Source organism: Scaptodrosophila lebanonensis, unplaced genomic scaffold, assembly GCF_003285725.1.
Source record: "Scaptodrosophila lebanonensis strain 11010-0011.00,11010-0021.00 unplaced genomic scaffold, SlebRS2 tig00001412-arrow-pilon, whole genome shotgun sequence".
NCBI lineage: Eukaryota > Metazoa > Arthropoda > Insecta > Diptera > Drosophilidae > Scaptodrosophila > Scaptodrosophila lebanonensis.
The window spans coordinates 3,669,482-3,695,706 of NW_022060739.1; the positions used below are offsets into that span (position 1 = coordinate 3,669,482).

At 40.5% G+C, this 26,225-nt stretch overlaps 2 protein-coding genes across 31 annotated transcripts; one reads left to right on the top strand and one right to left on the bottom strand.

Annotated features, from left to right (window-relative positions):
* Window positions 1-248: 248 nt before the first annotated feature.
* LOC115631969 (cytochrome b5-related protein) lies at window positions 249-2,948 on the top strand. Its single transcript, XM_030528867.1, has 3 exons — window positions 249-662; window positions 720-1,102; window positions 2,247-2,948. The coding sequence occupies exons 1-3, from the start codon at window positions 249-251 to the stop codon at window positions 2,758-2,760; spliced, it is 1,311 nt and encodes a 436-aa protein (XP_030384727.1). The 3' UTR covers window positions 2,761-2,948.
* On the bottom strand, window positions 2,834-25,596 carry LOC115631967 (myosin heavy chain, muscle). Of its 30 annotated transcripts, none has more exons than XM_030528862.1 (19): window positions 25,458-25,596; window positions 24,266-24,564; window positions 23,521-23,664; window positions 22,236-22,616; window positions 22,099-22,162; window positions 21,923-22,021; window positions 19,480-19,583; window positions 17,907-18,314; window positions 16,929-17,099; window positions 15,289-15,878; window positions 13,997-14,114; window positions 11,619-11,882; window positions 9,469-9,678; window positions 8,287-9,173; window positions 7,620-7,698; window positions 6,145-7,320; window positions 5,165-6,070; window positions 4,369-4,432; window positions 2,837-3,726 (listed from the first exon to the last, which is right to left on the bottom strand). In XM_030528862.1, exons 2-18 carry the CDS (start codon window positions 24,467-24,469, stop codon window positions 4,388-4,390), a joined length of 5,850 nt encoding a protein of 1,949 aa, XP_030384722.1. In that variant the 5' UTR covers window positions 24,470-24,564; window positions 25,458-25,596; the 3' UTR covers window positions 2,837-3,726; window positions 4,369-4,387. The 30 variants fall into 30 exon arrangements, with proteins under 30 accessions (XP_030384720.1, XP_030384721.1, XP_030384714.1 ...); XM_030528865.1 differs by lacking the exon at window positions 7,620-7,698 and adding an exon at window positions 8,062-8,140; XM_030528864.1 differs by lacking the exons at window positions 13,997-14,114; window positions 19,480-19,583 and adding exons at window positions 12,480-12,597; window positions 21,576-21,679.
* Between the last annotated feature and the right edge of the window lie 629 nt (window positions 25,597-26,225).

Below are 26,225 nucleotides of genomic sequence, written 5' to 3' on the forward strand. Positions count from 1 at the left end.
AAACGCGTTTTATTATTAAGGCGGCCGCTGTAACATTAGTTCGGGCTGATATGTATGTATGTATGCTTATCAACATGGAAAAATTTTTCTATTTATGTATTTCTATACTTTTTTATATAAGACTGGTATTGGTTTTGCTGACATTTTAAAACACAGCGCATACGCAAATTTGTATTCAGTACTCCGCGAGCTCAGTGAAGGTTCGGTTCTAGTTAAAAAATATTTCAAAAAAAAAAAATAGCCACAAAATGGTTATTGAAACGTGGAAGAAATCTGGAATAGCAACCAAATTTCCCACCTATCGCAACTCCTCGCTGGTAACAGTGCACACTTGGCAGCAAGGAAAACGGCAGGATGATGAAGCCGAGGGCTTGTGGCGCATACACGATGGCATCTATGACTTTACGGAATTCATAGACAAGCATCCTGGTGGTCCTTTTTGGATACGGGAAACAAAGGGCACGGACATAACCGAAGCGTTTGAGGCACATCATTTAACCAAAGCACCTCAATCCATGATTGCGAAATATAAGGTGCGCGATGCAGCCAAACCACGAATCTACACACTGACCCTCGAAGAGGATGGTTTCTATAAGACTCTAAAGGAGCGCGTACGTCAAAAGCTAAAGACAATTGACAACAGCCCTAAGCGCACAAGCGATGTAAGTCCGACTCCACTCTGTAAATTAAGAGATTATAAATATATTTTTATATTGCAGCTCATTCACCTGAGCATATTTCTGTCCATCTACATATTTGCCATTGCGAGTGTCAAGCTCAACAGCCTAGTTGCCCTAGTCCTGGCGGGCGTGGCCATCTGCTGGACAGTTATAATTTCTCACAACTATTTCCATCGCAAGGACAATTGGCGCATGTACACCTTCAACATGGGTATGATGAACTTCTGTGCTTGGCGCATTTCTCACGCCATGTCGCATCATATCTACCCCAACTCGTACTTCGATCTGGAGCTGTCCATGTTTGAGCCTCTTCTGTGCTGGATCCCCAATCCTCATTTAAAGAGTAAAATGCTGCGTTACGTTTCCTGGGTGACGGAACCCATTGCCTATTTCATTGCTTTCTTCTTGCAAATAGGCACGCGGTAAGTAACCAAAAAAGGACCCTAAAAAGTGTAGAATCCTTAAAAATCAAAACATTCAGTCACTCCTGTTCCCAGTTACGATTTAATAGGTAGCAACATAATTGATTAATTTTCAAAGGCAATATAATCTAGTCACACAGTTCTTTCTTTTTACTAAATTATCTGTCCATAAATTTCTTTAAATGCCGATTAAAAACTTATTACAAGATATAAACGATAACGTTTTAAACGATTTAAAGTTTTATATAATGTTAACCGTCTATTAATCCTTAAAAATCGAAACAGCCAATCACTCTTGTGTCCAGTTACAATTTAATATAGAGCAACAGCATTGCTTAATTTTCATAGGCAATATAATCTAATCACACATTCCGTTCTTACCAAATTCTATAAATTATTACAAGATATAAACGGTAATACATTTTAAGATTTTTATAATGTTAACCGTCTATTAATCCTTAAAAATCGAAACATCCCATCACTCTTGTGTCTAGTTACGATTTAATAGATAGCAACAAATTTTATTAATTTAATAGGAAAAATTACCTGTCCATACATATCTTTAACTACCGATTAATAAATTAATACATGATATGAACGGTAACACATTTAAAAATTCATATAATGTTTTCCGTCTGTTAATCCCGGCATCTTCCAGTTCATCTATCACTTTCTTACCCTTTTGAGAAATTATCAATTAATATTTTATTTAAAATTATTACAAAATATAAACGGTAACACGTGTAAAGATTTTTTCTTATCTTGTCTGTCTATTAATCGGCATTTTCCAATTAATCTATCAATTTCGTACCCTTTTGACAAATTGTCGATCAACATTTTATTCAAAACGCCTGGTAAATAAACCTTTCTTTAATCCTTAATGCCTTTTATATAGTTTTCAATCTTTTAAGTTATGAATCAATCGAAATGTGTGATATTATATTCGAGTATACCATGTGCTTATAAAAATTGATTCAAGTCTATCTATCAATTAAAATGTTATATGACTATGTTAATCAGTCATTGAATTACGCATTCATCAATCTTTGTATAGATTGTATAGACATGTACTATGTTATTATTTTATTATAAACTTGTTGAGTATATGTGTTTCAACCTTAACCCTTTATTTTGCACTCCACAGCATTTTCTATTCGCTGCGTCACACGAACATCATGTACTGGCATGATCTGTTGTCACTCTCCATACCGCTAGCCATGTATCTGGTGGCGGGCAGATCGGCCGGTCTACTGCTCTGTGTTCGCTATTGGCTAAGCATGACGTCGATCGCTAGCTTTGCTTTTTGCCTTATCGGATTAAATGCGGCCCATCATGACCCCGAAATCTATCATGAAGGTGATGCAAACCGTGAGGATCGGGACTGGGGTCTATTTCAAGTCGACACCATTATCGATCGCGGCGATTTGAAATGGTCACAATTTCTGGTTCTCACACACTTTGGCGATCACATTCTCCACCATTTGTTTCCCACGCTGGATCACGGCATATTGCCCCAACTCTATCCCATTCTATATGAGACTCTGGATGAGTTTAAGGCCCAGATGCGCGAGTGTAATCATATCGAGCATATTATAGGACAACACAAGCAGCTGCTACGTACTGAACCCAATACTAGAGCTCCTGGATCGGGCAAATAGGCGTATGTGGCGTATACGTATTATTTGTAAGCTAATTTTTCAATTCGTCTAAAAATATAGGCGTACACCGATGGAGATTTTTTAAAATTGATTTACATTTATTTTGTTCCTTTTTTGTATACTTTTTAGTTTTAGTGTTCATTTATCTTAGTTTTTTCGATAAAATAAAAAATTTAACATAAACATAAGCGCCATGTGATGCGAGTGTGTATGCATTTTGTATAATTGCATGTTCTGTCTGTGCATGTGTGTGTGTCGTCTTGTATGTATAGTATGTTTGTATGTGGGGATGCAAGTCGTTTATGCGTATACAATAATTAAAATATATAAAGACACATTGTATATGATTATTTTTTAGGTTAAATATTCAACTGCGACATTTCCTGGTGGACACTCTTTTTTAGCCTTGTTTACATTTTGACGGGGCTCATTTGCTTGATTTTCATTTCATTTGTTGTTTGTTTTTTTTTTTTTTGTTGATTTTCTGTGTGTGTTGGTTGAATGCATTTTGAAAGTTGTATAAAAATATAAATACAAATACAGGTTTCAAAAAATGTCCCAAAGCAAATGTCGCGCTTACAAGCTGCTACCAACTGCTTCACAAAGTACTTATGTATGTTGCAAGAGATGTTCTTGATTTGTTCTTGTTGTTGTTGTTATATTGGGCAATTTTTTTTTTTAACTCCATAGTGCCCGATGTTTTTGTTGCTTTCATATTGCCTAAGTGCATTTTTCCTCCCGTCGTTCGATATATTTTGTTTTAGTTTTATTATTTGTTTAAATTAAAACAGAAAGTTTTAAAATAGTTTAAAATTAAAGTAAAATCATAAACATAATAATTATGAAATATCATTTAAAATAAATTAAAAAATGAAATGGCATTTAGAATTCGTTTTCAGGAGCAAGGTCGAATCTTGGTGGGAAAGCCAAACCGTCGAACTGTGGCCTAACGGACGTCGCACGGGGCTGCATGGAAAACAAAGAAAAAAAGAGAAAAGAAATACAATTAAAATATTGTTAAACAATTGTAAAATATTCAGTAGCGAACACATGCATGGGGTTGAAGGGCACTTAAATAAATAGTTTGACTGACTAAGTAGCTAGTGAACGAGGAGATTTGTGCGCATGTATCACGTTTACATGGTCTTGGGAGGGGTGGTTGGCAAGGGGTAGAATTTACAAAAACAAAATAATATCAAATGCTCGTTTGTTCTGTTCGGAGCAACAACGTTCAGTGTTGGGGCAATGAGTGGTGTTGAAAACGTAATATAAACGAGAGCACGAAACTAACGAACGAAACAGATGAGAGACAGAGAGAGAGAGAGAGAGTGAGCGTGAGAGAGAGATGGTGAGAGAGCGAACAAATGGCGCACGCTTGTGCTTGTGCGTACGTAACGATTCGATAACGATATTGTCTGACTGTACGAGTATGCGTATTTTTTTTATGAACGGGAATATCTGTTGTGGTGTGCGGCGTGTGGGAATATTTTCTAACGCATCGAGATCATACTTTTTGTGTTCATGACAAGAGACCAAGACACAACAATACAACGTTTTTGACGCACACGTTACACGTTACACGTGACGAGCATCACGTGCACCACTTACAAATGTTTCAAGAAAGTTTTTACTGCTCCAGCGCACTCTTGCGGCCACCTTTCGATGCTGTCGGCTGCAGTACACATGTACAAATACATATTTAATAATAATAGTAGAAGCATAGAATAGCATTTAATATTTGATATATTTTTTTTGTTTTGTTTTTATGCAGAATGGTTGTAGAGAAAGCAAAGTCGATTGATTGCTTGCTGCTGTTCTTCACATAAAAAATTCAAAAAATGAACGCATTTTTGGTTGGTACGAGGTATCGGTATCGAGGTATCGATGATTGGTGCACATTGTCTTGCTCGTTGGGCGGCAAGAGTATCGTGTAAGCGATTTCTCACTCTCATGTGCGCGTGTTCTTTTATGCAATTATACAATTCTCTGTTCTACTGAATGTCGAATGATGCATCTATATTATTATTATTGTATAATAATTCTTATAAGCTATAATTCTCTTTGCATTTTGTTCTCTCAGTATTATAATGGATCGCTATATAGATTTACTTTTTAATTATTATTTTTTATTTGATTTTCTTTTTTATTTGGTTGTGCCACAATTTTAGATCTGTTGTTTTTGGTGGTGCAGTGTGTAGAAGCAAGACGCGACGCGCAATTCATATGAAAGGGAGAGATATATATAAAATATTCGCATTATTATAACTATTCACAAAAAACAAAAAAAAAAAACGCATGAGAATTGGTATCGTTCTAAAAAAAGCAAAATGATTGCTTTATGTATGCGGCATGATAAACGAATTCGATCACTGAAAAGGGCTTAGGGAGAATGGATTCAACTTACCGCTGGGCTGGCACCACGACCGACGGAACCGGCACGTCCCTTGGCGCGGAATTTGCTAATGGCCTGCTCTGCCAAATCGGCACGCTCCTCAGCTTCCTCGAGCTCCTGCTGGGCCTTGCGGAATTTAGCCAAGTTGAGGGCAGCGATTTCTTCGGCCTCTTCGATTTGCCTCTTGTATGTCTTGATCTTCTGTTGCAGCTTGTCAACCAAGTCTTGCATGCGTTCGTGGTTCTTGCGGTCCTCCTCAGACTGGAAGCTCAACTCCTTGATGCGACGCTCAGACTTGCGCAAGTTCTTCTGGGCATCAGCGTGTCTTCTCTGCTCACCATCCAATTCGTTCTCCAATTCGCGCACGCGCTGCTCCAATTTCTGGATAGCCTTCTTGCCACCCTTAAGGGCATTGGCCTCGGCCTCATCCAAACGCACTTGCAATTCCTTGATTTGCTGTTCAAGTGCCTTCCTCAATTTCTCCTGGGTCTGAGCATGGTCCTGTTCGGCACGGAGCTCATCAGCCAGGCGGGCGGCATCAACCATAGCCTTCTTGGCCTTCTCCTCGGAGTTCTTGGCCTCGTTCAAGAGTTCGTCCAAGTCAGAGTGCAGGGTCTGCAACTCAGACTCCAACTTCCTCTTGGCAGCGGAGATGGAAGCGTTCTGGGCGGAAACTTCATTGAGCTGTTCATGGGCATCGGCCAATTCTTGCTCGGCTTGGCGACGTCCACGATCGGCTTGCTCAAGCAGAGTACGGGACTCCTCGAGTTCGTTCTGCAGAGCGTTGGCACGACGTTCGGAGATACCCAACTGTTCACGGGCATCATCGCGAGCTCTCTGTTCTTCCTCAAGGGCAGTCTGGATGTCCTTGAGCTGTTGTTGGTAGCGCTTGATGTTCTTCTGGGCCTCGGCGTTAGCCTAAAGTGAAAGGTAGAGATAAGTGAAAGAATATTTATTATTTTGCTCCATAACCAAATGTACTGTGTACGCACCTTGTTGGCATGATCCAGAGCAATTTCCAATTCGTTAATGTCAGCTTCCAACTTCTTCTTCATGCGGAGCGCCTCAGCCTTACCCTTGGCTTCGGCTTCGAGGGAGGCTTGCATGGAGTCGAGAGCGCGTTGGTGATTCTTGCGGGTGTTCTCGAATTCCTCTTCCTTCTCCTGGATGCGGCGGTCGATTTCCTGGCGCACCTGCGACAGCTCCAACTGAGCGCGCAGTACCTTGTTCTCCTCCTGTTCCAGAGCAGCTTCGGCTTCCTCAAGAGCAGCCTGGAGCTCGTCCTTTTCGGCTTCCAAGCGCTTGCGGGCCTTCTCGATTTCATGGATGTTGCGGCCACCCTCACCGATCTGGTCGAGCAGATCCTTGACTTCATCAGCCAAGTTCTTGTTTTCACGACGCACAGCCTCCAACTGTTCCTGGCCTTCTTCGTAGGCACCCTTGAGACGGAACAATTCAGTGGAGTAGTTGCGGCACTCCTTCTGGGAGGCATCCAACTCAGCGGCCAAATCGTCGACCTTGAGCTTCCATTCGCCAATGATCTTGTCGAAGGCCTTCTGTTTCTTCTCGGCGGCGTTGGCAATGGCGTTGGCACGGTCGACCTCCAGTTGCAAGTCCTCGACTTCGGTGGACAGGCGCTGCTTGGTCTTCTCGAGGCCAATGCACTTCTGGTTGAGCGACTCGATGGTCTCCTCGGCCTCGGCCAAGCGAGCTTGCAGCTTCCTCTTGGCTTCCTCCAACTCCTCGGAGCGGGCAACACCATCGGACTCGTACTTGCTACGCCAGACCTGGGCTTCGGCGTTGGCCTTGCTCAATTGACGCTGCAAGTCAGCCTTACCCTCAGCCTCCTCCTCAACCTGCTCGCGCAAGTTGTCGAGGTCGTGCTCCAAGTTGCGGAACTTGCCCAAAAGGGTGGCACGTTCGCGGGACTCTTCGTCGGCCAGACGCTTGGTATCCTCCAACTGGGTGGTGAGGGAGATCTTGATCTTGGACAGCTGCGACACCTGGGATTCGGCTTCCTCCAATTGACGCAACAAGTCGGAGTTCTCGATGGACAACTTCTTCTTGGAAGCATCGAAGTCATTGAGGGTCCTGTTGGTCTCATCCAATTTGGACTGGACTTCGTTGAGGGTGTGTTGCAATTGCTTGGCAATCTTCTCCTGGGCGGCCTATAGAACGTGACAAATATTCGGCATTAGTCTTGATTTTAAGGAATTGGTGCATTTGGCATGTGTGGCATTTTGGGTTTGTGTAAACGCTGTACAGTATTAGATTGAGGCACATTAAAAGCAGGCATATTATTTACTCTAATGGGTCATTTTAGTAAATTGTGGTAAGAGGGGGTCTAAGGGCACGTTTCATTTCTACGAAATCAAATATACAAGATTTTGTTGCTCAAATAGAGACTAAAACTTTCAGCATTTAATTTACAGCAGCATACGCAGACGGAGTATAACAATTTGTATACCTTCTCGTTGGTAATGTGGTCGACACCAGCGCGCAGATCGTTCAACTGGCCGTAGTATTCGTTCTTCTCCTTCTCAGCCCTAGTTTAGACAATATAGAGAGAGTAGAAATGTATACATGTGGGGTTAGTGTTAGGTTACTGTCTGTTTTGGGATACAATATAGAGAGAGCAAGAGAAGCTTTGCGGGGCGCGCGTCGACGTTGCTGTCCATATCACGATCACTGGCGAATTTCGTTGGGGTACACACAAAAAAAAAACCATTACATATGTTATGGGGACCATAAGAAGAGCAGTTTGAGTTTGAGTTGTGTAATAGAGATATAGGCACACATAGTTCTTGAGTATGCGCGTGTGAAACATGCGTTTCGTGCTTGTGTGTGTGTATATATATAAGTTGGTGTATGCGTGTCACACACATATATGTCGATCGCCGACAATTTACCTTATCGCGTGCCAACTGATCGCAGGCGGTACGAGTTTGATTCAACTCATTGTGGCAAGTCTGGCGATCGTGTTCAGCCCTAAATTGCATTGCAAGAAACGAGATTAAAATATAATTAAATAATATCTTAAAACTCGCGTAGAGCAATCATCCCAACGTGAATATCGCAAACGTCAAGCACCTGAAAATTTAAGCATTACGATAATAGCGTAGCTTTATACTCACTTAGCCTTCAGCTTGTTGAGCTGATCGACCTGTTCGGCCATCTCAGCCACGGCATCGTTGTGCTTCTTGCGCAGGTTGGCGAGGGTGGATTCGTGCTGAATGTTGGCCTCCTCCAAATCGCGACGCAATTTGCTGAGCTCGGCCTCACGCTTCTTGTTGAGCTCAATCTGGGCAGAGGTGGCACCGCCAGCCTCCTCCAGACGCTCGCCCAATTCCTCAAGTTCGCGGGCCAAATCGGCGCGCTGCTTCTCAGCCTTGGCGCGAGCTTGACGCTCGGCCTCGACTTCCTCCTCCAACTCTTCGATGCGGGCCTGCAGTTCCTTGATCTGGCGCTGGTGCTTGCCAACAACGACCTGCTCGTCTTCCAACTTGGCGGTGATCGAGGACAGTTCCTTGTCCTTGCGCTGGATGGTCTGCTCCAATTCCTTCTTGTTGCGTTCCAAATCGGAAACAGCCTCCTGGGTCAGCTTGAGGTCACCCTCAACCTTGCGCTTGGACTTCTCAACATCACCGCGCACCTTCTTCTCACGCTCCAACGAGTCCTCCAGCTCATCCAGAGTCTGTTCGAGCTTGGCCTTAACCTTGTTCAAGTGGTTAATCTTGTCTTCGGCGGCCTGCAGTTCTTCACCAGTCTTCTGGTTGCTCTCACCCTGCATCTTCTTTTCCTTGTTCAACTTGTTGATGAGCTCATCCTGGTGGGCGATCTCGTCGTTCAAGTTGCGGATCTGGTGATCCTTGGTGGCCTTATCTTGCTCGGCCTTCTGGATGTTCAGCTCCAGATCCTCAATGTCCTTCTTCAGGCCAGAGATCTCCTGATCAGCCTTCTTCTTCTGCTGGAACAACTGGTTGCGGGCATCTTCCTCTTGAGTCAAGCGCTCTTGGATGTCCTATATTGTGTTTGTGTGTGTGTGTGTGTGCGTGTGTAGGTGGATTTAAAAGAAGCAAACGAATTTACCATTGAGTGGGTGTTGATCATGTGGTCGATCATAGCTAAATTTAGCAAATGCGCAGATCATCAGAGCGCCCAAATGCTCGAAATAGCCAGCAATTGTTGCGCCTGATTGCACTTGATAAATTTTGCATGCGTTGCTTTTCCGATTTCGATTCATATTTTATGACCAATGTGGCAATAATTGGATTGATGTCAAATAATTTATATCTAGTGTTTTCATAGATACTTACGCGCAATTGGTTCTCGAGGTCGTTCTTCTGGGCAGTGAGCTTGGCGTTGCGCTCCTGGAAGTCCTGGAGCTGACCCTTCTCGCCGGACAGAGAGTCCAACAGGGCAGTCTTTTCAGCCAAAAGCTTGGCATTCAGGGCCTCCAACTCCTTGCGTACTTTCACTTCAGCGGCGTGCAGTTCCTCAGCCTTCTTGGCCTTCTCCTCCAGACGCTGTGAATCATTAGAATTGGTAGTGCTTGTATTAGTGGCGGGCGCACTCTCAACAGGAGCTGCTACAGCTTCTGCAGGTGCTGGTTCGACGGCTGGCTCTGGTGGCGGCACTTCAGGAGGAGCTGCAGCTGCTGCAGCCTCAGCTGGTGGGGCTTCGGCGCTGGCAGGTTCACCTCCAGCTTCAGCGCTGGGTGAAGCTCCCCCTGTTGACTTTTTCGTTTTCTTAGATTTCTTTTCATCGGCCATTTTCTTTTTTTGTTAGATTACTCTTCTATGGCCAGGTAATAGGTAACTTATAACTGCACGTCTACTAGAGTGTTCGTTTTTAAAATCGTATCGTTTAAGAACTTCTTGTGCTTCTTGCGTTTATGGGTTTGGATGGCCCGACGCGATCAAATACAACTGGAATGGCTGCTGCGAATGCACTGAGCGCGCGCTCGTTCAACTGTTGACTGTAAAATTAGCAACGCCCAATGAGCCTACACCCAGCACACAACACAGAACACACAACACACACACACTTGCAGTGTGTGGCATGTATAATTGCTTCTTTTGCCTTCATAATTCACAAGTATTGGTTGCTATCATTTCGCACTTGTGCTGACTCGTAGCAGGTGTAATTTGTTCTTCTCGCTCACACATTGAGCATTCAATTAAAGTTGTATATATTTAATAATTAGAAATGCGCAAGTGTGCGTGTGTCTATGTGTGTGTGTGTGTGTGTGCCTTGGTTATTATTACTCATCATTGGATTCCTTTGGCTTGGGCCACTGCGACGTATGCGTAACGCTCAATATTTGCATATACAGCATACGCCATGTTGCAGCAAAAAGGCGTGGCTTTTCTATATAGCTTACATATTGCCAATTTTTTATAGTTTGCCATTTGCCTTCCTCTTTTCTTTTTATTATTTAATTAGCAAACTAATTGGCAGGCGTATTGCAGGCTAATTATGCTTTTAAAAATATGAGCTGTGCGCACGAAAATAGATGCCAGATACAGTAGATGGTTTGCCACTCAGCTCAGATATGTAAATTCTATATGCAGCTGCAATGCAGGAACTCATGAAGGAAGGGAATCGACCTCCACATAGAAAGTTATCCATACACGAAATATGGAATTACCCTACACCGCACTTCTACAATTAAAAAGGAACCGTTTAACCTGCAACCTGCATGGCTACCTTTAAGTTGTTTTCATAAAATCCCAAATAATTGCAGTGCTCTGATCTAAATGCTGTCCAAGTGCGACGCAATTTTGATTACTGAACTGTTCCAGTGAATTCGGTTTGTATAATTGGCACATGATTTTTTATTGAATTTTATTTCTGTGCGTTTTTCGGAGTAAACAGTGCCTGTTCGAATAGTTTGTAGAAACATTTGCGTACTTGAAACGTGTATTCGTACTCGTATGTGGCATTTGCTGTTGAGTGAGTGCGAACGTGTGTTCAACAACTAGGTGCGATTATGACAGCAGCTATTTTTGGACGATCGGATCGGATCGGATCGATTGAGCATTTGGCGATCCAATCATTGTGTATACGTATACATAAATACTATTTGTAATCTGGCAAGTTATGGACCAGCGTGGGTGTTGGCCTGCCAGCTAAGTGCATGTCAATGTTGAAGGTATTAAGTTTGCTTAATTAAGCAGAGCCCCATACACATGCTCATAAGTATTGCGCACGAGAAATTTCGTTGCTCTTACAATGTGTCTACATAAGTATAGTGTATGCATTAAAAAAATGTACACGAGTATTCTGCAGCTGCCAACGCCCATTATAAAATGCCCAATTATGTGCGCCAACTTATGACAATGGACGACGGCCCAGGGCTATGCTTGATTGCCAGTTGCAACTGTTGAGTCGCCAGAAATTCGCCAAGTTCACATCGAATCAGCGGCCAGACTGGGAGCTATCACATTTCAATTGTTATACTCACAGCGATTTCGTCCTCAATACGGCTGACGTTGAGCAAAGGCTTGACCTTCTGCCACAATTTGTACCAGGGCCAGGTGCGCAGTTGCAAGTATTTGCGCAAGTTGCGTTGCACAACCTTGAGGGCAACACGTTGCTCTTGCAGCTTCTTGAAGCCCTTGCGAGCCAAGTAACCGCGAGCCCAGGCCTGCATCCAGGACATGATCTTGCCCAGACGCTCATCACGGAACTCCTCCATCTGACCCAGGACACCAGCGCGGAAGAACACCTATATATTTGTGCAAGTGTTGTTGGAGTGCAGGCATTTGGAAGTGTTGGGAGTAAAGATAATATATTAATATCATAGCTCCGGCGTTATATAATTTCTTTAGCAGCGCGTGCACTAAGCGATGAACCACAGGGGTTCACATTTTGTTTGCGTTGCTTAAGCTTTTTTCTTCAAAAACACTTTTCACAGGTTGAACTGGGACAAGATAGAGGATGGTTTTCTGGTACACATACATTTAGAAAAGAAACAAATACAAATAAACACAAACGGAAAGAAATACAAACACAAACAACATATAGAGTACGAAAACGAGTATGTATGAATGAATAAATGATGAGGGTTTCACACTTAAATGCAAATGAAACACATATACGTAGTCTAAGCTAGAACACATATAAAGCAAATGCTGTACGGGTAGACTGACTAGGCCAGGCCTAAATCATGTCCAGAATCGTGTACTAACAACTATTGGACTTGATTTAGGCAGAGCCAAGTTAAGAGTAGCCCCAGCATCAGCATCGGCATTCAGGAAGCATTAGTTGATGGTGCGTGCAGCAAGCGTTTGTCGCTACTAAAAGTATATTGTCTCTCATATACCTTAGTGTTACCCAGACGGTATTGATCTTCGGGTAAATCGATAAACTTAATTATAATATCAGTGGCCTTTTTGTCTTTGTCAACGCCCACCAATAGTTTTGGGCACATGATCTTGTAGCTGTATGGGTTGGTAGTTTGAATGGTTGCATTATTGTCAAGAGTGTTAAATAAGTAATTAGTAGATGGGTATGTGTATATACTTGTATAGTATAGTATATATTGTGTAGAACGTGCTAACATATCAACTAAAATTAGTTACTACAACTTAAAATATATAAAATAGAATAGGGTTATATACGACTATCAACTAATTTAGTCACTACTACGAAACGAAATGTTTGCGAATATCAACTGGATGTAGGATGGGGGGATACCTTCGTTGAAAAGGATTCATATTTATGTGGATGGTGTTGGAAAGTACAGTGTCCTTGTATGGGATTTTTGTGTACATGTTGCAACGTAGATGTGGAGAAGTAAAAATAGATATATAGAGAGAAAGAGAGAATATCATGCGCACATTGCTCACACACTGCATATCAAGACTTTATGTTGAGTTTGGGAGCAGCCTGCGTGGCAATGTGTGTGTGTGCGTGTGTGTACCGGTGTGTGTATGTGTCTAAATGGATGTATGTGGTTTGTGGGCATCTGTTTTTGGAGCCATAGACCAAGTGTGTGTTTTTTGAAGTATTGAATAGTTAAGGCGCTTTGCTTTTTGCAAAATTGTATAGAAAAATGTTGCGTGCCTTTGTGTTACCCAAACGATATTGATCATCGTTCAACTCGGTCGATTCGATGAGAATTTTCGTGCATTTCTTGGGATCTTCAATACCCTTGATACCCTTTGGGTTCAGGATTTGGTAGCTATATGTTGTACACGTTTAACATATAGTAAGTATATATGTGTATATGCATGAAGAAAGAACATAAGAAACATAATGATGTCTGTGTGTCTAACTACAATTCATAGCTTAAATATATAATTAGTATAACTAGCTTATATCTAGGATTATTTACGTTTGGTTCCTGTGATAACGAAATACCAAAATAACTACTGGAACTCGAACTTCATACGGATACGTGCTGAAAATTGCTGAATTGGCAACCCATGCTACAAAAATGTTTGGTTGTTGTTGTAGGGAGGTGTGCATGTGTGTGTGTGTGTGTGTGTGTAAGGGGGATTTTCATATCGTTCAGGGTATAATGGCGCCCCTAGCTAAGTTTTATTTTTGTTTCGTACGGGCACCCAAAATGCTCAAAACGTTTCGTTCATACAGCTGATACACATTTTGTAGGCAGCTTATTGAAATAGAAGTATTTTTGTTCTGTATAGATATATAGTGGAGGAGCTGTGTAAATGAAGGGGCGTTACACCAAGTACAACGGTGCACGCTCAAATGTATTGGGATATAAGTAGATAATAGATAGATAGAGAAAAAAACTACTTGGGGATTTAAAGAAAGAAAAGAAAAGAGGTACGCAAATGCATAATTCAAAAGTTTTGTGGAACAAGACTATGCCTTAGTGTGTCCAATACGATACATATCGGGATCCAAGGATGTGGATTCCAAAATAATAGCGCCACACTTCTTGGCATCATCGACGCCAACAATACCAGCTGGATTCAAAATTTGATAGCTGCAAAATGAGAGTGCAATTTAAACAAACCCGAATATAAGTGTAGTTCGCTTTTTGGACCACTCTTTTGAATGTAGTTGCTGTTTTTTTTTTTGTAATTGGTGTGGCTGTGTATATTGTGTTTGATGTACTGGATGGGTGCTGGGTGCCTGTGCATGGGCATTTAACCAGCACCCCAAACCGAATTATTGACTGAGCATTCACTATTATATACTACTACGAATACTTGAGCCATCCACTCAATCTCAAAAGTGTTCGACGAAGAATTTCGAATTTGAAATAGCCAATTGCAAAGAGTATTTAATTTCAATCATGCCTTGGTATGACCCAGACGATAGAGATCATCGTTCAGTTCCGTGGACTCAAGCAAAATCTTGCTGCATTTCTTGGGATCCTCAATGCCCTTAATGTCACGAGGGTTCAAGATCTGATACCTGTTGATGCATATACAATGTGAATAGGTTGTAATCAGTCATGCTTTAGCATTCCCTAAGCTCTGTTTAGCCCATGGACTGGGCACACACCTACACTATACAACATCATGGCTGGATATGAGAGACACTTCTAGATAGATACATATATATATATACGAGTATGGAGAACAACAAAAAAAAAAATAAAAAAAAACATGGGCGCAAACATACAGTTGGAGTTGGAAATTTTGGCTGGTGGTACAATGGTACGAGTACACTAATGTGATTATACATTTGGATTGGACATGTGGTACACTACACTAAAAACTCAGCAAATATCATATGGAATTGGTATGCGTGCCTTAGTGTGGCCAATACGATACATGTCGGGATCCAATCCGACCGCTTCCAAACACTTGCTGGCGGCATTCTTTGCCTGTTTTTCAGCTGCCATGATAGCAGGTGCCAAAATCATGTAACTAGAGTTGATATCATTTTGTTGTTGTTGTTTGTTTTCGGAGATATAAAAGTTCAAGTTAATACGTTAGATAAAATAGAATAATAGAGAGATAGAGAGCCCAGTAGTGTTGTGTATGTACAGACGATGTGCTGAACTAAAGTGAACTAAAGTGAGAATAAATAACTAACTGACTATGACTATGTCTTTAAATATACAGATTATATATATAGTATACTTGTATATTGTATTTATGTGCTATGGTGGTGTTAACCCAATAAATAATAGACCCCACCATACTTACCGCATCTTGAAATCGGGGTAGACCATTCTGTTGGGGAAACCTTTACGGCAAATACGGATACCTTCAAGCACACCGTTACAAGTCAGCTGGTGCATAACCAAGTGAGCATCAACCATGCCGGGCTGTTTCATTTCATTGGGAATGATGCAACGGACGAAGTGAGGCTGTGTCGAGCGCAGAGTGGTCATCAAGCTGTTCAACTGCTCCTTGTAGGCCGATGAGACGGTAGCGAAGCCACCACCCTTCTTGCCACGACCGCCCTTAGCCTGTTCACCGCCACCAGACTGACCAGCATGATCAGCGAAGATTTCGATGAGCAGTTTGTTCTGCGACTTCTTGAACTGATCGACAACAGTGTCGTTCAGGGGATCCTTGTTCTTCTCCAACCAACCGGTGATGTTATAGGATACAACACCAGCGTAATGACCAATGGCGAAGTGGGCGGCTTGCTGGCCGGGCTTTGGTGGCTTGGGCTTCTGGAATGGCGCCGACTTGCCCAAGTGAGTGTTGGTCAACTTCTCAGAGAAGGTCTGATCAGTGGCCTTGGGGAACATAGACTCTTCTTCAAGGATGGACAAGATACCCATAGGCTGTTCATGACAAGAAAGAAAAACAAAATAATCTCGTTAATATGACTCTCGTCTCATATGCCATCATTTTTTAGTAACAAGCACGCATTATAGAGGGAAGTAGTTTTCTATGTTTTTTTTTTTTTGTTTTGTTTTGTTTACAAGCAACATATCGCTGAACTAAAACTAGACATTAATTCTACATACATTAGTACAGCATATATGACTTACCACTCGTTAGTTGTTCTTTTCTTTTGCTGCGTTAGTTTAAGTAGCTGATGTTTTAGACAGGCATTCTTACGACTATGTTATTATATTGAGGTGCATTTTAGATCAGATTTTTTTGAGGTAATTTTTTTTTGTTTTTGTGATTTTGTTGCAATTGTGTATTATCTTGTGGTCAGTTGGCTATCTGTTTAGTAGACAGTTATGGCCCTGGCCCTGTACCTTTTCAATTAAATCAATACACAATTGCAGATCCATGCCGAAATCAATGAAAGTCCATTCGATGCCTTCACGTTGGTATTCTTCTTGTTCCAAAACGAACATGTGATGGTTGAAGAATTGTTGCAATTTTTCGTTAGTGAAATTGATGCACAATTGTTCGAAACCGTTGTACTATATTTGCCGGAAACAGAACAATATTTAACATTTATCTTAGGTTAGTCAGATGCATATTGTGGTTTGTGTGGATATGTGTGTCTTTCGGTTAGTTACGTGGGTTCGCTTTCTGACGGAGGGGTCGTGTGTATTTGAACACGCTTGGAACCGTCTTTGATCGAAGAAAGAAGTTGGGTGGGTCTGAGCAAATAACGCTTATAGGCGCCCTTCTGCTTAAAATGCAAAGTAGTATGACGGTAAAATATATATAGATATAGTATGTATATATAGCTTATATATAAATATAAGTGTGAACTATAATATAGTAGGCATGTGTAGTACGCTATAGAGTTCATCAGTTCTAGATGATTTCTCAATCGGTACGTTTCACAATTCCTTTGGCATAGCAAAAATAACAAATTAACTTAGGGCTAGAGAGCTGTGCGATCTTGTTACGGAACCGAGACGAACCTTTTCAATCAAATCGATACAGGCCAACAAGTCCATACCGAAATCGATGAAGGCCCATTCAATACCTTCTTTCTTGTATTCTTCTTGCTCCAAAACGAACATGTGATGGTTGAAGAATTGTTGCAACTTCTCGTTGGTGAAGTTAATACACAGCTGCTCGAAACCGTTGTACTAATTGTGTTGATTGGGGAAAGGTGCAGAGAAAGGTGAACATTTAAAACAAACTCGTGTGATTTGTGTGCTAAGGTTTCTCAATAATGGGGACGGTGCCAGGGGTTGCCCAAAATACATAAAATGGGTGTTTCGTTTAACATATCATACAAAATGTTACCTGTACATGTGTTTCGAATATTCTTCAACTTCCCATTTACCAGCCTTACTTAACTAGGATGCTAAGAACATAATTGGTGCAAAAATAAACATATCACTGACACGGAACATTGAATACATGTATTGACTATTGCAAGCCTTAGCACCTTTTCAATCAGATCGATACAAGCCAGCAAGTCCATACCGAAATCGATAAAGTCCCAGTTAATACCCTCCTTCTTGTATTCCTCTTGTTCCATGACGAACATGATATGGTTAAAGAACTGTTGCAATTTCTCATTGGTGAAGTTAATACACAATTGCTCGAAGCCGTTGTACTAATTTGGGAATAGCATATATACAAGTTATAGTAATGGATTTATCAAACATTAAAAACGGGCAAAAGGTAGTGTTTTATGTGCGAATTGGTGCACCTGTTCAGACCCTGCTGATCAACCACCCAAGTGAAGTGACCCCCAACTGTAGAGAGACGTGTTAGCTCGTCACTGGCAATAGGCCAGCCCCAACACCTCTGGTGCTTTGGCGACTATTACCAGCAGTAGCCCACAGCTGCGACTATAAAGGGTAAAGTACTATATAATGGGTATCTGACCCTATATGTCCCAGACTGCTGACTCAAGTCCAAGTTCCCAGTCCGTTAATACTCACGTCGAAGATTTCAAAACCAGCAATATCCAGTACACCAATAAAGTGCTGACGCTTCTGCTTGGTATCCAGAGTCTCGTTACACTTCTTGACCAACCATTTGAAGAGACGATCGAAGACACCCTTGCACAGAGCACCGATGGAGTTGGTGACCTGTTGGACGTTACGACCCTGGGTGACGAACTCGTTACCGACCTTGATGCGGGGCTTCAACAAGTTCTTGTACAACTCAGCGGTGTCGCAGCCGAACAACTTCGACACGCGACCACCCTCCTCTTCACCATCCTGCTCAGCCTGCTCCTCGCGACCACGTTGCTTGAACTTCATGCCACCCATGTGCATGACAGCGGCGGTGATCCTGTACACATTCTCCTTCTCTTCCTTGGTGAAGCCCAAGATGTCGAAGGCTTGCTATAGATCGAATCGTTACAATGAGATTAAGATATGCACAAATTAGTTACGTTCCTTTTGACTAGTAGCGATTAGTAGTCATTTTTTTAAGCATTATATTTGTTGTATATTATAGCGGCTTTTACGTTTGTTGTTGAGTGTAGCTTACATGACTAATAAAACATGCAGGACATGCACAAACCAATCGACTACATTACGATCTTAACAGTTACGGCAGAGCATTTCAAAAGCAGTTGATTAGTAATCCTAGATATTTTACTAGATACACAGCAAGACAGGTTTTGTTTTTTTTTTTTACCAAGATTTTGTACACAGAATCATAATTTTAATTGTAGCTTAAGTATTCCGGAATCGATAGAAAACGCACACATGTACAGAGAGCGTGGATTGCCGGGATCGTTCACTTACAAACTAACAAGACCGGAGACAAATATGAAACAGGGGTTTCCAGGGAACGTGCGTGCTTTACAAGTATATATAAAAGACAATTTGTTTTTTTTTTTTTTTTTTTTTTTTTTTTTGTTGGCGAAGTCATTTAACCTGCACGGCTCTCAAGTCGATGTGGGGCCGTTATCAATGCAAAGGTATTGTAATACATTTACAAAACTATCAGGGATTTGTACGCTACGCTTACGTATTTAGCTTTCTGGTACAAATCACACTATCCAGGTGATACATATACATATTTATATAGTTGTACATAACTCTTAATGCATACACATTCCAGCAAGCTTAACACAATTCAAATATGTGATACTGTCGATAACAATAGTCACAACGTCACTCGGTCTGCAAAATCGGGCTTAAAAGTTCAGTCAAACATTCGTATATTATGCATACTTTTGTACTTTTTTGTTTTGTTTTGTTTAAATCTAATTGGGCTAGAGCCGATGGGCAAAGTTTTTGTTCAAACACAAAATACGAAGTACATATAGTCTAGGCGCATTCCAAAAAACACAGAGAGACTAAGTACTAGCGAAAGAGAGACGAAGTACTAGGTCTGGGTAACTAAAAAAATATATATATATTGAAATCATAAAATGCTGTGGGTGTGTTGGGTGTAGTTCGGCAGTGTGGTAGGTACGGACGCATTTGCATGCGTCGAAGGTCGGAGAGAGTACCCCATATTTATTAATGGTGTACGTCTCGAGCTGTTGGCACTTACATCTGCAAGCTGGAATTCCTCACCGTCATCCATGTTGGGTACAGTAACTTTACCCTGGGATACGTTATAGTAGTCGTAAATGTTATCAGAGAGGAAGCACATGTCTACATATAGTCGGAGAGAAGGTTTTTTGGTTTAGCGAAAAAAAAGAACTTACGGACTAGTCTAGGTATGACAGGGATTGAGAACTTGACTTGGTATTTGTAGAATTGTGTGTTGCGTGTTGCTGTGTGTGTGTGCGTGTGTGTACATTTGTGTGTGCAATGTGGCTTGTGCTATGTGTTGGGGCGCCTCCATATAGAGAGGTACAACCAGGTGCAATTGCTAGGCCAGGAGCGGGCTTCTCTCAAAAACCTATGGCATTTCATTACATAAACATTTCAAACTACCCGGTGTCAATTATGAAAATGAATTGGAACTTCTTTAGTAAGTCCTTGGCTAGGTCAATCATAGAGATATCCAGCTCCCAGCGCTTTGGGCTAGTGTATGTATAAAAGGTAACTGGGAAGGTGCAAACTACTGCGGTGACAACAGCTGCAAAAAGAGCGCGAGAGAACAGGAGAGAAATACAGAAAGAGAGCGCAGTAACTCAATAAAATTCCGGAATAACAATTGAAAGTTAACTGTATATACAAGATTTATAGCTTAGCTACATAAAACTTTAGCTCAGTTAAAGAGAGAGCTACAAAGAGAGAGAAAGAGAGAGTTGGATAGAGTGATAAAGAGTTGGAAAGAGCGAGAGAGTGTGTATGTGTGTTTGTTTCAACTCAAACAACTTCAACTTTGGTGTACATATATAAAAAAAAGATAGAAAATAGATTTTAAATATTATACAATAGTACTTGTTGTTGGGAATTTCAATTCGGGATTCTTTTTTTTTTTTTCGTTCTGCACCTGCACAACAACTTACATCAGTTAACTCAAATTCTTCACCATCGTTGACACCGGGTATCCGCGTTTTACCCTGACATATGCCAGGATAGTCACCGATATGTTGGGTAAGAAATGTCATCTCTAGTTTTATGAGTGTAAATAAATGGTATAGGTTTACTCCGAAATCCGAAAAAAATTCAAAACGCAATTCTTATGTATGTGTTTCTGTGATTTATGACTGGTCCCTCAACTAAACCCTGGAATTCCTATTGCTATATCAATTTTAGATTTAGTAGGTATTGGTATTAGGGTTAGGTTTTAGTTTCGCAATTAGTACAAAAAGGCAATCGGCATTGATATTTGCAGACTAGATAAGCTTTCTGAATTTTGATTTGATTTCGAAATTAGCACATCGATGTGAGGAATAAATGTATGAGTACACGTATATATCTTCAGGTATTGATTAGGGAATGTCAGACATTGAAGGAACAATAATTGTGAGTGTGGTGGATTTTTTTTTTTTTTTTTTTGAGGGAGCTTCTTTGCGAAACTCGATACAACACCATTATCAGCATGAGTAGTGATTAGAAGACACCTTGAGTCAGCGTACGAGTAGGTTGGTTAAAATTTGTTGGATATTAGTAACCAGGTTCTGTATGGTCTTACATCCACTGCGACCCACTCTTCGGCATCATTAACACTGGGTATGGTTGTTTTGCCTTGCGAGACAATGCGATAATCGTAAATGTTGTTCGAAAGCAGGCAATAATCTTTATATACGATATATGGGATCAACATTTATTTATATACGATATGTGTATATGATACGGGTGTGGCATATATGGAAAAGGTAGAGAATTGCACATTTAATAATGGTTGACCATTTGAAAATGTTAATCAAGGTGCGAGGGTGAGGGTTAAAATCATTATGATCGTGTTGGGAATGATCGCTGATTATGGTATGCTACTACAAAGCTTTTGTTTTCATTTGCCATATTCCAATTTTCCGTATTTTTGGATGGTTTTTTGGCGAATTTGGAACATGTTGTAGCCATTGAAAGCGATATACGTGTGGCCTACAGAAACGATACCATATAGATACGCTATAAGCTAGCAAGAGTTAACCAAATAATTACTCAATAATAAGATATTACGAAGTCTAGTAGTTTAACCAAATACAATTAAAAAACAATCAAAACGTAGAACTTGAATGGGCAAATTACATCTGTTAGGGAGAACTCCTCAGCATCATCGATACTGGGCACAGTAACCTTGCCCTGGGAGACAATATGGTAATCGTAGATGTTATCGGTCAAGAGACAGGTGGCTAAGTGTGTGTGGAAAGTAAATAAATTTTTTTTAAATACGTTAAGAATTTTGTATGTGTGTGTGTGTGTGTGTGTGTTTGAGTGAGTGCTTTGTATGTGTATCTGTGTGTGTGTGTGTGTGAAGAACCTAACCCACTGCTAGAAATACTAAATAATTATAATGGGATCCAATATTCGGTGTCCCATTGGGATATATAATGAGTATATATGGTTGATGATATTGTATGCTTTTATGTATATACCTTTAACACCGGCCACGGAACCAGACATGATCTGGTAGAAGATGTGGTAAGAGCGCTCCAGAGATTGCTGAGAGATGACACGAGCCTTCTCCAACAGATCTGTAGTAGAACAAAGAGTAGAAGTAGTTCAGTACAAGTTCGAAAAGAATTTTTCAAATTAGATAACTAATACTTACAGGTCTCAATATCAGCACCAGCCAGTTTACCAGTTGGGCCGAAATGGATACGGATGAATTTACCCTGGGAAGGTACAAAATTGCAGATAGTTAGTATCATATGGTCGAAGGTGTTAAGGGGTTTTAGGAATACTTACGAAACGAGAAGAGTTATCGTTACGCACGGTCTTGGCGTTACCGAAAGCTTCAAGCACAGGGTTAGTTTGCACAACCTGATCTTCCAGGGAACCCTTGTTCTTCTGCGACTCATCCTTCTTCGACGAAGCGCCAACAGTGGCGAAGTACGCAATGACCTTCTTCGTGTTCTCAGTCTTACCAGCACCAGACTCACCGGTAATCAACATAGATTGATTCACGTGGTTGGTCAACATGTCGACGTAGGCACCGTCAGAAATGGCGAAAATATGGGGTGGCACTTCATTACGGCGCTTGCCACGGTACATCTTAGCGCAACGGTTGGTATACACAGGGTAGCGCTTGTAAGGATTGATGGCAACGCAGAAAAGACCAGAGTAGGTCTACATTCCGAGCATTTTTTTTTTTTGTGTTTGAAAGGAGTGGAAAAGTGAAAAATTAATCATACATACAATTGCAGTTGCAGTTGTTCTTGTTAGCCAATATGTTAGCTCCAGTAGAAGGGTCCAAAAAGTTTACATGTACTGTTTTACTTTTCAGAACCAGATCTACATAAAGTTTTTGGAATATTTGGTTAGTTACATTTTTGTTGTATTTCGTTTTTGTTTTTTTTTTCGTTTTGTGATTGGGTGGTCTACCAGTTTTTGGTGTTCGTTGATTATAGGAAACTCTAACTACTATGGATATGTAGGTATGTGTGTGTTGGATACTTGTTGAAAGTTTTGTTGGTTTTTGTGTTTTGGGGAGAGTAATGACTTGTGTTGATTTGCATGATGTTTGTTTTAATTTATTTTTTTGGAGTTTTGAGAATTCAGCTCAGCATCCACGTTGATGTGATACGATATTTTGCCATTGTTCTGGTTGTGGTGGTGGTGGTATATTTTTGTGTATTGGTGCTTGAAACCGTTTCATTCCAGTATTATGTTCATCTGACTGGACGGCTGAATTGTTTAGTAGAAGCCAAGTTAGTGCAAACAGTACAATAGGTATGTGTTTTAGCATGGGTTAAATAAAGAGCTAGATGATCCACACATATGAATGAGAGATACATATGCCAAAAATATTTTGATAAACTACTAGAAAGCAGTTAGGCTATTCTACAATTGTGCATAAGTTTTTTGTTGGTGATAAAAAGCACAAATATATAGTTTAAATAGCTGCATAATGTTTCTAAATTTTGACAACATACTATGTATCGAAATATTGGGTGAGTGTTACATGTACGTGAAGCGGGGTAGAACATAGAACGCTGATCTTTTTTGCCATACCGGTGCGGCAGTTACTTACGTAGATGAGCTTGTGGTAGTATCTCTGTCTCAAGTTATGGAGCACAGAGGCATCGTTAAGGTATGTCAAGTTAGACATATCCTCGGCTTTTTCGTATTTTGGAGGGTTCACTTGCTGGAGCTGATCTTTCTTGAAGTCTCGCGACTAGTCGTTTTATTAGTTTTGTTTGTCGACCCATTTTCACCCAATTTTATATTTGTTGTTGTTGTTGTTGTTATATTTAATATTTGGTTGGTTAGACGTGGTTAGCGTTTGTTTTTTTGTTTTTTTATGGAGAAAAGAGACCAAAAGAAACCCAAATATTAGTGATACTCTTGCTGTGGACACTTACGTAGATAAGCTTAGCATAGTAACGTTGGCGCAAGTTGTGCAGCACGCAAGGTGTGTTCAGCACGGTCATGTCAGCCATATCTTCAATTTTTTCGAATTTTGGTGGATTAACTTTTTCCACCTTCTCGGATTTGAAATCTTTTACCTAGTCGTGTGCGAATGATTAAATGATTGTAGTTGTATTTAGCATAGGATGTGCTACATTCTAAAGACTTCCAGAGCTGCACAAGTAACGCCGCAGCAACAAATTTGTCAATCAGATCTTGTAGTACCAAAATCGAATTCACAAATTGTTGACCCCAGCGCATACTTTTTATGCATGCAGCCAGCTTAAGTCTTTTAAATATATTAAAAACAATTCGATGTGCTATTGATTTCATTGTTGTTGTTTTCTTTTTTTTGGCCATTGCATTACCTCTCCACCGGGCAAGCCAACAGAGACGATATCACCCTTGGTCGCCTTGATCTCACCAAGGAGATAGCCCTCCTTCTCGTCGGGCACCCAACAGTTCTTCTTCGAGTCATAGGGCTTCGATTGATCGATACGTCTTTGCTCCAAAGACACGAACAAGTATGGGGTGGGATCTTCATCCTCAAGGTTTGGAGCTGGCTTCGGCATCTTGATTAAATTTCGCTTTTAACTTAAAACTCGAGAAATAAATTGGGACTTTTAAAATTCTTGTGTTAATCGCGTCGTGTGAGCCCAAAACTTCCCTGCAAGAAAACAAAAAAAATTTAAGTTAAAGATGAGTTCAGCAGACAACACAAATTTTGTATTTTTGGATATTTTTTTTATTAAACTTTTGACCCATTTCGAGCAACACCAGCCGCAGGCACCGTCAGTGTATTTATTTTCTATTTTCTTTTCTTTTAAATTTTCCACAATAATATATTCTTTCATCTGTTTTGGCTTTTATTCGCTCCATTGCCTTTTTACCAAATATGTGCATTTTTATTTCCGCTTGACTTTCGAAATTCAGTAACCGGATATATGTATGTAGGCATGTGTGTGTGTGTGTGTGTGTATTGCGCATACGCTACGTAGGTCGTTTTTTATTTGAATTTTTCTTCGAATATTGTCTGGCATTTTGTACACTTTTCAATAGTTAATCGGGATTTAGCTTTTGTAAACACACAAGTAATATCAACAACAATAACAACAAGTGAGTGTGGGATGTTTCCTAAATATAGATCACCACCTATATACACGTATGTGCTCGTATATGCATATGTATATGTAGATGGCGTATATATGTATGTATGGCAGCTTGCGTGACTGCGTCTATAGTCTGCATACACACATACATATGTACTATACGTGTATATGTGAATATAGGGCGTTGGTATTGTTACGTAATTTGAAATTCTTCAATACAATTTATGGTCCCGTTGTTTGTCGTGAATGAGCAAAATTCTGCGAAAAATATTTTTGCGTTACATAAGCCAAAGATTTTCTAGCGCGCACGTTGAACGAAATTGCCGGAAACCGCTAAATGCAACATTTGATTTATTGAATTATTTACTTGATTTTTTTTTAAACGAATTATGAATTAATTGAATCATTATTTTTATAATTTTATGTTTCTCATAATAACACTATCACTCACTTCGTCTTCAAGTGCGGTTCAGATATTCTCAAGAGTTAGTTTTGTGATATGGTCAAGCAAGCGTTCGAGACTTTATCGCTGTTCTAAAACGACCGAGTTGCGAGATCGCAATGATCGCATATAGCACGTTCCGTATACCGTTGCGATATTTTCGACAATCGGGCAAAACGACAACGACGGCTAAAACAACAGCAACAACAAGGACAAGCATAAACGAACTTTCAACGAATGCGTTATTTTTAAAATTCTCGAAATTATTTCGAAACTAAACACACACACATACCACCTTACATATATATACACATACACACTAATATTTCACTACATTATATATGTATGTGATGTGGTGAGCTTTTTCCTTAATGCTTCTCACACTGCCACATGCCTTTTCTATATACTATATACTATAGATATATGTATTGTATATCTGTGTGTGGCTCTCTTTCTAGCGCATGTGTGTGGTTATTTTTAAAACATATTCGAAATATTTCGCTGATGTATATGTGAAGAAATTTGCTTGGCTAGCCAGAGACACTGTGTGTTGTGTACGCATATTTTGGCTACAGGTATTCATGTATGAAATCATCTAATAGTAATTTGAAATGCTATTACAGCATTTTCTTTTGTGCAGACAGACGTGTTTGATGAAGTAATAGCTGCCAGAATATCGCTGTCCCTATCTAATTCAAATATTTTACGCAAGCAAGACAGCAAATCGGGTTTATAGCCGTTTTGTAACGAAATCTTTACTTGCTGGGTGGTTTTTCT